The sequence below is a fragment of the Xiphophorus hellerii genome, chromosome 22 (assembly GCF_003331165.1).
Source record: "Xiphophorus hellerii strain 12219 chromosome 22, Xiphophorus_hellerii-4.1, whole genome shotgun sequence".
Taxonomy (NCBI): Eukaryota; Metazoa; Chordata; class Actinopteri; order Cyprinodontiformes; family Poeciliidae; genus Xiphophorus; species Xiphophorus hellerii.
In genome coordinates this window covers 11,191,191-11,206,413 of record NC_045693.1, presented here as the reverse complement: position 1 = coordinate 11,206,413, position 15,223 = coordinate 11,191,191, and the positions used below count along the sequence as shown (strand labels likewise).

Sequence of the window (15,223 nt, the reverse complement as noted above, 5' to 3'; positions counted from 1 at the left end):
ATATATACTGTATGTGTATATATGTATATATACAGTATACATATACATATCCATATACATACACACACACTCTCAAATTACCAGAGATAAAATCCGCTCATTGTTCAGCTATTGATTTTTATTTATTTATGGGTTAGCAATAATGAAAACTGTTAACATTTCCATGTAGCTTAGAAGTTTGTCCATTCTCTATTATAAATTGTTATAAAAAGATGATGAAAAATTTATTCGGTCTCCTGCTCTGAGTCTGCACAACATGTGCAGACATGAAATTATTCAATAAGATGAACGTATGAAAGTTTCCTTAAACAGTTATTAGGGGAAAATATGGCAAACAGATAACTTGTTGATTTCATACAGGAAATTCAGCAGCTTTGTCCTAAATAGCATCATTAGTAGCATCTGGTGCTGTATACCTCACCCGACTTGAACTGCCTCCAGAATTTAGATAACTTTTGAAAACCATGAAAAACTTTCATAACATTTCTCATTTAGCAGTGAAGTGGACATTTTATTCTGCAGGTCTGTTGTTCAGACAGAGTCAACCAATGAATGCAGCTGAACCGAACTGATGTGCAGCAGGCAAAGACTAAGACAAGTACCGCCGCAGGTACAGACACTGGGATGTGGAGGAAAACATTCAAAACGTTTGTTAAAAAGTTTAGAGAAATAAAAAAGGATAAATTTATAAAAATAAATGAATAAAATAAAATAGTGAAGATTTTTTAGTTGGTGCCATTAAATTAGTTACTAATACAGTAAATAAGTCACACTTTTGCATAATAGCTTAAGAAATGCTAGTTTTTTATTCCAGTCTTTTAAAATGTCTCATTCCCAACATGAAAGTGGACATTTTTTATGTTGTGAGCAAGTTGTGCTAAAAGGAGTTGGCTTGTCAACGAAGCCTAAAATACAATCTCATTGCTAAACGTGTTGCAGCATCACAGCTAATGTCAACAAACACAGGCCACATTTCTAAAGAAATTCTTTTTAAAGGAAGTTACATGAATGATCCTAAACCACTTGAAAGCTGATCTGGCATAATAGCACTTTGATGGTTGAGTAACCTAAATAACAGATTCAAAACACAAATGTATTTGTTGTTGAGCTCATATGTTTATTTATTCAATAATTGCATAAAGGCTTTTTGAATTAAAATATTCCATATTTGTCGATATGTGATGCAATTAATTGCAGTTAATTAAATTAACTGTATTAAGAGTCTTACTCAAGTCCCACTGCTATATTTTACATATTCAGCATTTTTGATATCACAAAGTAGTAAGTACCAGACAGATATTCACTAATATGAATTCGGCACACTTCTCTAGCCTTCATTAAGAGGCAGGGGAACCACCAGACAGGTGGTCACTCTATCCCAGGACAACAAAAGACACACAGGACAGACAACCAGCCACACACTGTCGTATCTAAATCTGTCATGTTTTTTCTTTCAGAATTATAATATGAAAAGATATAAGAGCCTTCCTCCCACAAATGCTTGTTCCTATCTAGTTCTCTGTATGGTGCCTTCACTGATCATCCATCCATCCATTTTCTGTACACCGTTGTCCCTAGTGGGGTCGGGAGGTGCTGGTGCCTATCTCCAGCTAACGAGGCGTGGGACAGCCTGGACAAGTCGCCAGGACAAACAACCATGCACACACACACTCACACCTAGGGAGAATTTAGAAAGACAAATTAACCTGACAGTCATGTTTGTGGACTTTGGGAGGAAGCCGGAGTACCTGGAGAGAACCCACGCATGCACAGGGAGAACATGCAAACTCCATGCAGAAAGACCCTGGGTCGGGAATCGAACTCAGGACCTTCTTGCTGCAAGGCAACAGTGCTACCTGCCACTGTGCAGCCTGCCTTCACTGATCAGAAAAAGATTTTTTAATTTCCATGCAGCTGCTCATTAGCTAGAGATGATCAATGTGTAAACTTCTGTTCAACAGCTTATTTCTTGCACTAAATTGCTCTTATTTAGTTCTTTTCTTGCATTTACAAGATGTACCATTTTCATAGCAATTAGTTTATACATGTTATAAGTCCATAGATGAGATGTGATTTATGTATGTATTCACATTATATGGCCATATACTGTAGATACCATATACGTATGTGTTTATTATTCAGGAAGAAGAGGGAAGTTTTGTGCTAAATCAGAGTAGCAGCTCTAGGATTGCACCATCTGCTTGTCTCTGGGCTCTCCTCAGTAATATTACTCACTGTACTTCCTCTGTTAGACTACGATGAGCAGACCGCTCGGCTCCACTCTGAAGAGTCTCTGTAGGTTCATCTTGTTGGCCATAACCACTCACAGTACAAGTTACATCTAATTTTTGGTTCCTCAAACAGCCTGAAAGGTCAGACCGATGACGGGAATATACGAATTGAAGACATTTCCCTTGCTTTTCTTTTGTTGTGCAGCCATGTTTAGTTCTGTCCATGATGACACTGATGGAGAAAAAAACAAGATACATTCAATATCTTGTTTATATGTTGTTTTTTTAGGCTGGGCCTTTTAGTGATTGATCTGATATTTTTATGCGTTTACCACCACCAGCAGCATAAGGGGGAGGAGGAGGACTTGTCATCATGTGATCGTCACTGAGATAACCGCTGCTTCCTGGAAGCAAGCCCTGCAGCCGGGCTTGTTCTCACTTATCATGTGACGGACAACATTGGATTACATAAATCAGTTTGTCCGAGCATGAACGAGTTGTGTGTGTGTGTGGGGGGGTGTATTTGCGTGTGTGTGTGTTTTAGCATTTCTCACCATATAAGGTCCAATTTCGCAACAAATACTACGTTGTGGGGACCCACTACCCAGGCTTTGGGCCTAATAAGAAGAACTGTTTTTGGGTCAGGATCAGGCTATAGAAATTAATAAAAAAAATTAATAAATGGAAGTCAATGGAAAGTCCTTGTAAAGATAGATTATTGTATGTGTGTGTCTAGAAAGGTTATGTTACTGCCTGTAATTCAAGAAAAAGCCTCCACCTTTATGCACTATTATGCAGCTGTCTTTATTACAAATTTAGCTTCTCCCAATAGCAAAATTTTATCTGTTACTTTTTTTTTTCTGGTCATTATACTTTTTTCATGAAAATGATTTTTTCTTTTTAAAACACAACTTAAGCATGTTATAAGAACATTATTATGTGTCACTGGCTCTGTTTACGTTGCCTTTCGATGTATCGTGGGATAATTAATTTCTCCCAAACTCTCTGCTGCGTCCATCCAGAAACGCCTCGGTACTCGACTGCAGCCTCACACACAGACACAAGCTCATAGAGGAAATATAACGCCTGTTTCTGTTCAGCTTCAGCTCTGAAATTTCAGCTCATGAAGGTGGAGCTACTCAGTAAAATCTGGTTAACGTTCAACAATCTCAGTTTGAAAAATTTATTTTTATTGTTTTTGGATTCTGATTGTGAACTACGAAAGTTTGAAATTGCAATACTTTATTACAGCAGAGTCTCTAAAACATTTATACGGTACCATTTATTTTTGTTTTTAAACCATTTTCTTGTTTATATAAAGCATAAATACTGGTTACTTTTATTAGAGCTTCAATTAAACATAATTAAATTGATTTTATGTTTTGATTTTTGTTATCATTTTCTAAAGCAACAAATGGTTAACTGGCTGTTAAGGATGGGTAATGGAAAACTCTGAGGATAAGTGAATCACTGGGCTTGGGCTTTTTTTTGTTTCAATACCAGAGGGAAAAAGCCTGGCTGAGCTTTTTAGCAGCTGATGCTGTTTCCTGAGTTGTATTTAGAGGCTGATCAGAAGCACACAAAGCTGGTTTTGTGTACCAGAAGCTCACATCTCAGGACTGTGATAACAGACCGGGCTCACCTGCAGGGCTTTCCATCAGGAGGATGCAGCTTCAAGAGCTCAAATCACTTGCTCTCTGTGGAAATTTAGTGACCTAGTCAATTATTTTCTGCTTGTTTGCTCTAAACATCCTTTCATTATTCACCGGCTGTACAGTTGTAGCAAGATGTTTAACAGAAGCCATGTAATAATGTCAATTAAACACTGTCACAATTAATTTTGTTTTTTTTTTCAGGCTTTTAGCTCAGTACCATAATTGAAAGCATTAATAATAGTATAATAGCCATATTGGTATCTAACGTTACATAAAACAAAGGCACCAGCTTTGGCTATGGCAGCATAGCAACCACCAGGTCAACCACGAGGTGCTGACCGCTGAGTCACTCCTGGTTAACCGTCCTGTGGGACGCTGTGGATCTGTGGCGGCGGATCAATAAAGCTCCCATTAAGCTCTGTGCACATTAGACCCAGCTGACTGAGAGGCTCGTTTTCCTGTGAAACATTAAAGACATGCATGGAGCTGTTCATATCCTCTGTGTGCATCTATAGGTCATGTGTTATAAGGTCTCATTATAGATCATTAACTCTAGCTGATGGATCAGATGTGTGCTTTTATCCTTCAGCTGACATGTGACATCAGTGTGAGGAAATTCCTCCAAAAACAGAAAAAGAAAGTATTATTTTGTACAACATATGGAAGCTTTTGTGGAGATTTTGTATTTCTCTAAAGTGGCGGCAGTGTTGTGTAGAATTGAGTGTTTTGAGCTTTACATTATGTTATTCCCTCATCTAAAACATACCTGGAGTAATTGTTTTAATCATTGATTTTTTTTTTAACATAGTTACTTAATTGTGCTATAAAATGGCAGTTTTAAAGGAATTATTGAATAAGTTCTTTGAATTGAACAGCTTTGTTTGTTAAATGTCAAAGGCGACCTCCAAACTGAGTGCTGCGTAATAAATTTTAAACCAGTATGACATAACACATATAAATCTTTTAACAAAAAGTTCACGAGAAGTTTCAACAGTTCCATAAAGTTAGAAGAAGTGCACATCCCACAGGTCTTGCTACACAGTCCTGTTTGGTGTTCACTGCCAGCTCTGCTGCCAGGATATTTTCTAAGAAAGTCTCAGTTCTTTCTTTTTGTATTTACTGAAAGCATAACGACTCCATGAAAATATGGGATGGTATTAAGTGACTGTTGCATAGCTAAGTGCTTCAAATGATGACCTGCACATTCACCTGAGGCACGCTCCCTGAGGACTAGCGGCCCTGTTGGGATTAATTCACCAACATATCTGATGAAACAGAGATGTTGTTCTTGCTGAATAAGTTGAGCAAATTGTCATTTTCTCCCACTTTCATCTAAGTGGGATAAGGTATGTGGACTTTTTGACCCACACCAAACAAAACCAACTAAACACACTGAAGCCTTACTGGTTTCTAGGAAAAACATTGATTGGAAAAGAATGCTGAGGTTGTAGCTGGTGCAAAATGGGCATGGCTGTGCATGCAAACCTTAAGAAAACTTTTGGAAGTTGTCCAAGCAGCCACCTGCTTCTGCATAGCAGCTCAAATTTAAAGGCCATCAGGTTTTATAGCTCTGAGGTTTCAAGGGATCATTATCATAAATATCAAACTATTCTGGATCTTTTGATGATGCATTTCAATATTTATTTTCCAGCATGGAATGATGTCAGAACACACAAACTAACAGAAACAAGATTTGAGTGCAAAAGTTTTAATTAATGATACATTTTCTCTAACACAGGGCAACAATATGCCCTGTGTCCTCTGATACAGGGCATATTCTCTGCATCAGGATATTTTGCTAAATATCTTCTGATATTTTTGTTTTAGCTCGGTTGTCTAAATTGTACCTGTAGTTGTATAAAGAGTGAGGCTTTCAAGATGGATGACATTTATGCAAGAAGAACAAATACTGCTCTCAGCTGCCGTTAATAACATTTATATATATATATCATTAAATAATTTCAGTATAATTAAATAATTTCAATCTTTGTATGTGTTTATTATGTACACAGCATGCATCAGTTTATTAACACAGTTTAGTTTCTGCTGTAATTACTGATGTTTAACAGCTTCCAGTCTCTCTCCAGTCACTAGTTTGGTCAGATTTAGTCTTCAAAGCCATCTGTTTGTGAAATATCTAGACTTCTAGAAGTCAGAAAAGGTCATGTCTAAAAGAAACGCTCCCCTTTATAAAGGGATTGGAAGTCTTTTTCAAGTGCAGCTTTCAGTCCTCTGATTGACGTCACGCCTGGCCAGGGGTTCACTCTAAAATAAGTCTCATGGCTAAGTTAGGAAACTCATAGCATACTGGAGGAATGTTTAAAACAACAAACAATGTGGCTGGCTGTAAAAGCCCTCTTCACATCTTCATAGGGATTTGTTTCACCAACTCTGGTCAGAACTTTAGCTTGTATTTCTAAAACGTGTAAACCTTTGTGCATGGTATTTTTCAAATGAAATATGATCAAAGGGGTCTCAATAGTTACTGTTCTGGTGTGTTGTTGACCCTGGTTTGATGAAGAGCCCCTGGAGCCGTATGTTTGATTTTTATTCCAAGTAGCTCTCCAAGACTCCATGTCAGAAACTTTTAGGACTGGCTGAAACTTTTGTTATTGTCACTGAAAGTATTTTCATCCAATTTCAACAGCTGGAAATCACAAGAATAAATTTCACTCGAAGTCAGAAAGTTTTACAGTTCATATTCTTTCTTACTTCAGATTTATTCCTTCATAAGTTATTCGAAAAGTGTTTTAGAGCTGATAATGAAGTGAATGTGCATACTAGGTTCAGTTTGGACTATATAACCATGTTAGCTTTGAAGGAACATATAAACAATATGACATAGTTTTAGCATTTACATGGAGTATGATTTCAAATCTGGGTTTCCCCTGACGACCACAGTATTTGTCACCTTTCACACTAATGCTCATAGTGGAAAAGCTGTGAAGGAAAGACTATAATGGTCGCTGCAGCTTGGTGTCTGTGAAGTGTCACCCTGTCAGAAAAAGTTCATCTCTACTTCAGACCGAAAGCTGTGTGGGTGAGCATGAAACAGTAGTCATCAAGAAACGGCTTTAAAGTAAAGCACCTAGTTTCTGAAGCATGAGAAAAACTCGTTTCTGTAAGGTTTGTTCGCACATGATTAGCTTGAATTGTGGAAAACAACAAAGGAGCTGAATTATCAATGAGTCATATCAAAACTGAGAGATAATGAGCTAGCTAATACCTTTTAAATACATATTCTAGGAGGCTAACATTTGAGTTTATTGAATACCTCTTGAGTATATGAGCAAAGGTATATTGTATATATTTCAGGCGAATTGTTTAACAGAACATGTGTGGTTATTATTTTTTCTTTTTCAATTTTATACATTGACCTTTTTTTTTTTTGCCTTCAATGCCAAAAAATAACTTTTAGGACTTTTAAAGGCTTTAGAAATACATTTTAGCTTCCTTTTTTTTCAAAATGTGCATTATTGATAACATTTATAATTTCAGTTCATGACTTTACCAAACTTTTAACCCCCAATATGTTAGTTTTAACAATAAAAGTATTTATTTTTAGAAAAACAAAAATAAATAATTTCTGATTTTTGTTCATTTTGTAGATATTTTTCCTGTAGCATATATTAAAATTTTTAAAAATTAAAAATTGACACCAAAACTAATAGTGTTTTTTTTTTTTAATAATTGTTTAGAAAAGTTAAAAGTGCTTGATCAGCTGATTGCAACTGTGAAACATTCTCAAATTTTATAAAATCACCTTCATCCAGTGAATTAAACTGATGAAGTCATAGCTTTATCTCCGTCGACAGAGACACAAGATGACGAACTTGATTTGTGTACGTAGTTACACAGTTCATGAAATATGTGACAAAATCTGGTTGGATATATTTTTTGTCGTATTGCAACCCCACACTTTTTGGTTCTGTTCAAAATGTTTCAATTCAACTACTGGTGGGAGGACCACATATGCTTTTGCTTATTTACAGCTTGTGCTGTCAGCTCACTGCAATCGATCATTGTGCTAATTTGCAGAAAGGCACACACCCAGATTTCAAATAGTCAAGACACATGAGTGTTCAGCTTTAGAGATTTTAATTCAGAAAACAGCTTGAATTGTTAGAATTTTGATTAGGATAAACATTTATTAGGATTATTAGATGAAACTATAAGAAACTGGCAGCTATGATAAACAACTGTAGATGAGATAAGACCTGAATGGCGTGAGTTAATAATTCTGTTGAAGGATGCTTGTTTTGAGCATTGAGTTGTAATGGATTTTACATTAAGTTCAACAGTAAGAGCAATCCCTGCCTGGAAAATAAGAGAAAACAATTTCATAGAGTAGTCAAGCTAACAGCTGCTCAGAGGAACTTCTAATCAAGAGCAAATTTCTAATATCTAAAGCAAAATGTTCTGGTAGTTTAAGGTGATTATTGTTGTGTACAACACAGGTGGCTAATATTAGTGATTTAAATAACTACATCTTGCAAAATGGTGTGAGCTGTTTTGAAGTTTTAGTTCAAACATCTTGGAAATTTGAGTTAGTTTTAGTTTAAATGATAGAAATTCACTTTAGTACACCACCCTGCATGTTTATGGGCACTGCTGGCAAAAATGCGCAAAAGGGCTGAAACTGCGTGTAGCCATTTACTATGTGTCAACACATTTGCCCTCCAGAAATGGAATTGTCTGTTGTCTCTCCCATTTTGAAGAGCAGTTAAGAAACATGGGTTTTTAATAAAGTTGTTTTTAATAAAAAAAACAACAATATTTGTAGATTGTGTTTTTGGTTGCTGCTGTTTTTCAGCAACATTGCCAATTGTTTGAAAATTTGCAGAAAATGTATGTGATACAGCAAATTATAGTCAAATAACTGTTGATACATTTTTATTTTTGGTTGATTTCTACATAAATTACATAAGTTAAACAGATAAAAGACAAATAAATCACATGATTAAGTAACATATTGAAACACTCAGCTTGTTACCATTTTTTTGTCTTTACAGATGGCACAGCGACTAAAGAAGTCAGCAGGGTAAGTTTTTGTGTTATACCTAAACCTAACTTACTTATTAAATTAAATGATTACATCCAGGACTTGTGCGGGTCTATATTCGGAAAAAGGGCAGCTAACCTCTCTGTAGACCCTACACATGCTGGACACAAACTGTTAAACTTTTATCTTCAGGTTAGTGCTACAGAGTGCTATTTGCAAAAACCAGACCCCACAGAGACAGTTTGTTCTCCCAGGCTGCCTCTCTGATGAACACAATGAACACCTTATACCCTGAGCATATTCCACTTTTTCTTTTCTTCATATATATAACAAATCCCTGTCCATACTGTTCATTTTAGCCTTTATTTTATTCCTCTAAAGATTTTCTATTTATACTTAGTGTCTGTACGCAGTGAGCATTTCAAACCAACATCAAAAAAGGCCGATGTTCCTTGTTTGTGCACACAATCATGGTCAATAAAACTGATTCTAATTTAGATTAATTAGCATCTATCTGGCCTGTCAGGTGTTTGCTAACCTATCATAATGCTGTTGCTAATGTTTTCTAACAAACGGCTGAGACCTTTAAAGAAAATACAGATTTTTATATTATTTGCTACGTTTTATTTAGAGGTAGAAGAGTAAAGGAGTTTAAAGACTAATGCAGACCACACTTTTCAGATCTTATATTGATTAACATGTCATAGTTAATTTAATTGAAACATTTTCAAACAAACGGACCGTTGCCCGAACAGTTTTGCAGTCAGTCCAGTGCTGTCTTCTATTATCTACAGGATGGCACTGATTTACTGTATGATGCTATTAACAAGCATTTCTAACGCTGAAGACTCCAGTGTGCATTTTATTACAACTAATTAGCCATAAAGAAATTGGAAAAAAAACTCCCCCGTGTCACACCTAAACTCGCACCTTTTCCCGGTCACATTCGGGGATCTGAGCCGTCCACCTCTGTAGAATAAACTTATGACACAGGAAAATAAATGAGGTCCCCTCAACCCCACAGTGCGTCATCCATACGTCTGCGCAAACAGGATGTGGGAGGGCAGAAAGCGTCCCGTTGGGGATGCTTTCGAGTGCACCACTCTCCCTGCTGTCCTGTCCTCACCCTCTCTGCAGGCGCAGAAATAGACATCTCTTTGGCCTCGTAAAAAGGGCCGGAGGTTTGTCTTTTTGCACAGTGACGATTTTAACGCTGAGGCTCTGCAGCAGGGCTTGTCGGGACTCCAGTCAGAACTGTGGGTTTTATGACCTTCTCTGGAGCCACTGGGGATCTCTAAGCTAAAACACAGCAGTGAGAGGGAATGTCATCGAGTCGTGGAGGAGAATATTTTGGTCAATGGCAAAAAGATAATGTTCTTTCTCTCAGTTAAAAAGAAAAAGTATCTTCCTTTTCTATGAAGTGTATAAATCAATATGTGCCACAAAGCGCAAATTGTTTCCATTTTTTTAATGTTTTGTGTCCGGCAGTACCAGGACACAAACATGCAGGGTGTGGTGTATGAACTGAACAGCTTCATGGAGCAGCGGCTGGACATTGGAGGAGATAACAAACTTCTGCTCTATGAGTTGTCCAACATAATCAAAACAGGTAAAAGCATATAAATACATACTAAACCTTATTACACAAATGCTACAATAAAATGTCACAAAGAACAGCTAGATTTTTTTTTCTGACGGAAAATAATCTGCGTGTTTATGACAAATTCCTGGATAAACATCTCTCAATGAACTTGGGGTCAAACACTCAGAATTCCAGAGGGGGATTTTTATGATTAAAAATAACTCTGAAGAAGCCATTAAAGTCCATATTTCATATTTTTCTTAACATCTTTTCTTTTTTAGTTGTGTTCAGACTTCTAAAATATGATACTTACATTTATTTCCTCCTCCAGAGTCAATAAATATTTAGCTTTAAGGAAAGAAACCAGCATTATATATGGAACATGGAGTCTGGGCATCAGTGCATAAACATGATGGCCACCCAAGATGACAGTAGTGATCGCCAAGTTCCAGCTGGAAAGTAAGCTAATAAGGCAAAGATTTATACGTCGACTTGTCCAGTGAGACAGAGGAGAGAGAAATGATATCTGGGAGCAGTAGCAATGAGACCTAGCTGTCCAGTGCCCTCAAAAGAGATTTAAAAACTTTCTATGACAAGTCCAGTCTGCCTTTAACTTGACACAGTAACCACTTCTGACAAAAGTTCAGATAAAAGTCAAACATCCAGGTAGCATTCGGGTAGTTTCTGCTGCAGAGATGACCTGCATTCTTACTCAAAGGCAAAAATGCAGGTCATGTCTGCGTTGTCTAAAATATGATGAGATATGCTTTTTAAGATTAAAGTCACACTCAGTGAAGACTTCAGATAACATCTGTTATGTGTCACATGTCTGTCTAAAGAAAAATTGACAGATTCACTGTTCTGTTTGCTGTGCCAGATCATAACTGTGGTGTTAACTAGATGATTAAAAACCTAAAGTATATGTGGAAAAAGACAAAAAATAGGTTGGTCAGTGACTGAGATATGTGCCGTGTAAACTCCTTTATCCCCAACAGAGAGAACCATACATACAATAGTGATTAAATGTTTCCGAGTGAACTAAATATGCCAGTTCACCCGAAGCAAATCACTCATTAACTTCCTGATAATCTGAGTATTGTGTGCTGCAGCCGCCTCTCTGATGTCACATTGTATGATAACATGACCTATATCTGAGTGTGAAATGGGACTGGAGAGGAGGACTGGGAATGAGATGAACTGGAAGGCAGTGAAAGCCTCGGTCAGAGTACACTTGTTGCTATGTGGGCCATTGTTAGACGATTCGATTGCAGCTGCCTGCTTGTTATGCTTTTTGTCTACGTCTGTCCTTAATCGATTGGAGAAAATGTCTGAGAATGCAAACTGCTGAAGTAAGCTGCATCTAAGCACATGTATGTCTTCTCTCTGCAGCAACAAAAGCTGATAGTTTTGCACTTTATTTCTTGGGAGAATGCAACAATGTGAGTTGATTGAATTTACTCATTAAAGTTACCTTTTCTTTCTCTGTGTGATTTTCATCATCTGTTGTTACTTTTCCTTTTTTTAACAGAGTTTATGTTTATACACTCCAAGGGGGGCCAAGGATGGCGGTCCAAGTCTCGTCCCGTCTGGCCCCATCTCATACGGGACAACCATTGCCGCTTATGTTGCCAAGACTCGCAAAACACTGCTAGTGGAGGACATCATAGGGGTACGACAGCTCTCTTTAAACCAGAATGAGGTCACACTAATCAGAATTTGACAGTATTGATAGTTTAGTCGCTGAACTGTTTGCAGAACCTTACAAATAAGCTTTTATTTATTTTATTTTTTTTACCCCTCCAGGGGGTCTTTTGTGGGTTCTAGTGTCCCTTATATGAAAGTAGGCTGACAGGAAAGGGGGGAAGACATGCGGCAAATATCGTCGGGTTCGGGAGTCGAACCGGCGACGGCCGCGTCGAGGACTCAAGGCCTCCAAACATGGGTCGCGCTATCCCCTACGCCACCACGGCACGCCACAAGACTTCAATATACTTTGCAGAGATTTTATGTAACAGACCAGAATAAAGTAGTGCAAAATTGTGAAGTGGGACGAAATTTAAAAGGTTTTTTTTTTTTTCCAAATGCACCATAAAGACCATAGAGCACCAAGGTGAGCACTAAGAGTCTCAAACTTCTTCAAGAGATTTAATAAGAGAAGAAACCAAGAAGCTGCAGACATTAATAGATCAATAAGAAAAATCTTTGAATGTGATTACCATTAGTGATGGACTCTACAATTCTGAGTGGCAAGAAGATGTTTGTTGTTGAAAGAAAGCCATCAAAGTCCCATTTACAGTTTGCGACAAACCGTGTAGTTCTGCACATCAGATGACATCAAAATTTGAACAGTTAGATGAAACCAACAATGCACATCACCCTGAAAAGACAGTCTCCACTGTGAAACATGGTAGTGGCAACATCATGGTGTGGGTTGCTTTCCTTTAGCAGGTGCAGAAAAACTGGTCAGAGTAGAGAGGCAGTTTGATGTGACTAAAAAACAGGAAAATCCTGGAAGAAAACCTGTTGGAGGCATGGTTTAGATCAAATTCAGTCCCAAATCCATCTGAGAATCAATGACAAGATTTAAAAATAGTGCTTTGTAAACATTCTTCATGCAGCCTGACTGAGCTTTGGCTAGTTTTGCAAAGATGAAGGGGTAAATTTTTCCATTTCCAAGCTGCTGAGGGACTAAATACAAATGCATGAATGATTTTTCTTCTTTGAAAACTAAGTATGAATTTTCTTTCTTCCTCTTCTTCACAATTATCCACTTCTTTGTGATGGTCCATCACATTAGATCCTAATAATTAATAATCAAGTTTGTGGTTACAAAATGACAAAATTTGTAAGAAACGTTATAGAGGTTATGAATATTTGCACCATAAGCAGAAAACATGATGTCTATTTTCATTGTAACTTCCAGGCTAATTTGCCTGTGCTGATTAGAGAACAGAATTTGACAAACCAGGGACTTTTCCAGCTTGAAGTCAGTCTGAACAGGAAAATTTCTAAAACAGATTCCAGAAGAAAATATCAACAAAGATCTTCTGTGACGGAAAATCCACCAGTCTAAACAAATCTCAGCAAACAAGTCAATCAAACAACCCAAACAGTTGAATGTAGAATGCAAGTCACATTTTTGTGCATGGCTGTAGGCTTTCCTATGATACACTGTTGTAACACACATGCAGTTTAGTTGGGTAGACATTTGGACGGGTCTCTCTGTATTTGCAGGACGAGCGATTTCCGGACGGCACAGGACAGGACTCAGGGATCCATGTTCACTCTGTCCTGTGTCTCCCCATCCTCACTGCCATTGGGGACCTCATCGCCATCCTGGAGCTACATCGGCACTGGGGCAGGGATCCTTTCAACCTAAGACACCAAGAGGTCAGCCCAAATCAGAACAAGGACATCTGCAACTTTTTAAATAAGGCTGAAGCAGGATGAATTGAAATGTGCCCAAGATTCTGGTAGAAGAGGGCTGAAGCCGAGAGCAACGTAAAGACGCTGCGCTGCTTTAAATACTGACAACTATCACTAGACGTCTATTGTAAATATTTATAACCTTCTGAGGTAATTAGGTTGCTTTATTGTGTTTCACCGAATGACAACAGCTGTAACTTTTAATATCCAAGCTGTTGCTGATAGTTTTCAAATTTTTAGAAAGTAAAAATGTTTTTACGGTAGAAAAATGTGAGTGGTGTTCACTTTTGCAGCTACTGAAAATCATTTTTGACTGAACCTATTACTCATTAAACGGGTTGTGTTTGGAACTTAAAATCAGATGTTATTTGTATTTTCTTTTTCTCTTTTGTTATTTCGCTTGTTTTTTAACTGGTACAAAAGAGTTCTTGTTGCTACAAACTCTTAATATGCAGGGCAATAAGTTTAAAAATTCCAACAAAGTTTTAGTTTGTTTGTAATTAGTTGAAAAATAATAAAAAATCATATATGTTGAGATGGATACAAATCTTATACCCATGTAAGCTAGATTAACCTGCTTGTGTTCAATTTGACTTCTTGCCACTTCATCATGTTGGTTCTACAGCTCTCACATTGAAGAAGAGTCTCATTTACACCACATCCTGATGGGAGTACCTTTTTCCACTACCTTTGCAACTGCACAGGTTGCATGCAGTTTGTTTGTTTTCCAAATAAATCTGCGAAACATTAAAGCTCTGTAAGCAGAAACCAGAACAGCAAGCATGTGATGCTTCTCTGTAGGATTTTAGCTGAGTATGCAGAGCTGCACTGAATTTGTGAGAGAGCTAGCTTGACTGTGACTGTTTTAAAAATGTCAAAATGTGTCCAGGTGGCTTGAATTTATTGATTTTCTGTCTCTAGAACTTTAAAACTAAGTTTACCTTTTTTTTTTTTTTTTTTGCAGGTTGCAACAGCAAATTTAGCTTGGGCATCTGTTGCCATTCATCAAGTACAGGTAGGCATGCCTGCATACAGACCTGATCTGAATTTGAGCTTGCCCCCTCTAACAGATGTGCTGCAGTTCTCCTCCTGAGCCTCTGGCAACAAGGTGTACCCTACCGTTTATTATGCTTCTGGATGACATTGTTTGTTCTGGTTCTGCACTGGGGAAATCCACTGTGTACAGGAACCGGGTTGTCAGTATGCCCAGTCCAATCAACAAGACCATGCGTTCAACAAACATCTCCCCTGAGACGTCATTATGTTTTATGAAAAAGATAACATAGTACCCCAGAGGAACGGTGTCCCACTGCAGCTCTGGCCACAG

The 15,223-nt window shown here is 37.6% G+C and overlaps 1 protein-coding gene across 7 annotated transcripts in view; it reads left to right on the top strand.

The window, feature by feature from the left end:
* Window positions 1-15,223, top strand: part of pde10a (phosphodiesterase 10A) — an 85,339-nt gene that overhangs the window by 54,732 nt on the left and 15,384 nt on the right. For all 7 annotated transcript variants that reach the window (XM_032552578.1, XM_032552577.1, XM_032552576.1 and 4 more), the window contains 6 exons: window positions 8,899-8,927; window positions 10,377-10,497; window positions 11,860-11,909; window positions 11,999-12,139; window positions 13,705-13,860; window positions 14,861-14,911. In XM_032552578.1, the coding sequence (XP_032408469.1) occupies window positions 8,899-8,927; window positions 10,377-10,497; window positions 11,860-11,909; window positions 11,999-12,139; window positions 13,705-13,860; window positions 14,861-14,911 (548 nt within the window). The remainder of the gene's footprint in view (window positions 1-8,898; window positions 8,928-10,376; window positions 10,498-11,859; window positions 11,910-11,998; window positions 12,140-13,704; window positions 13,861-14,860; window positions 14,912-15,223) is intronic.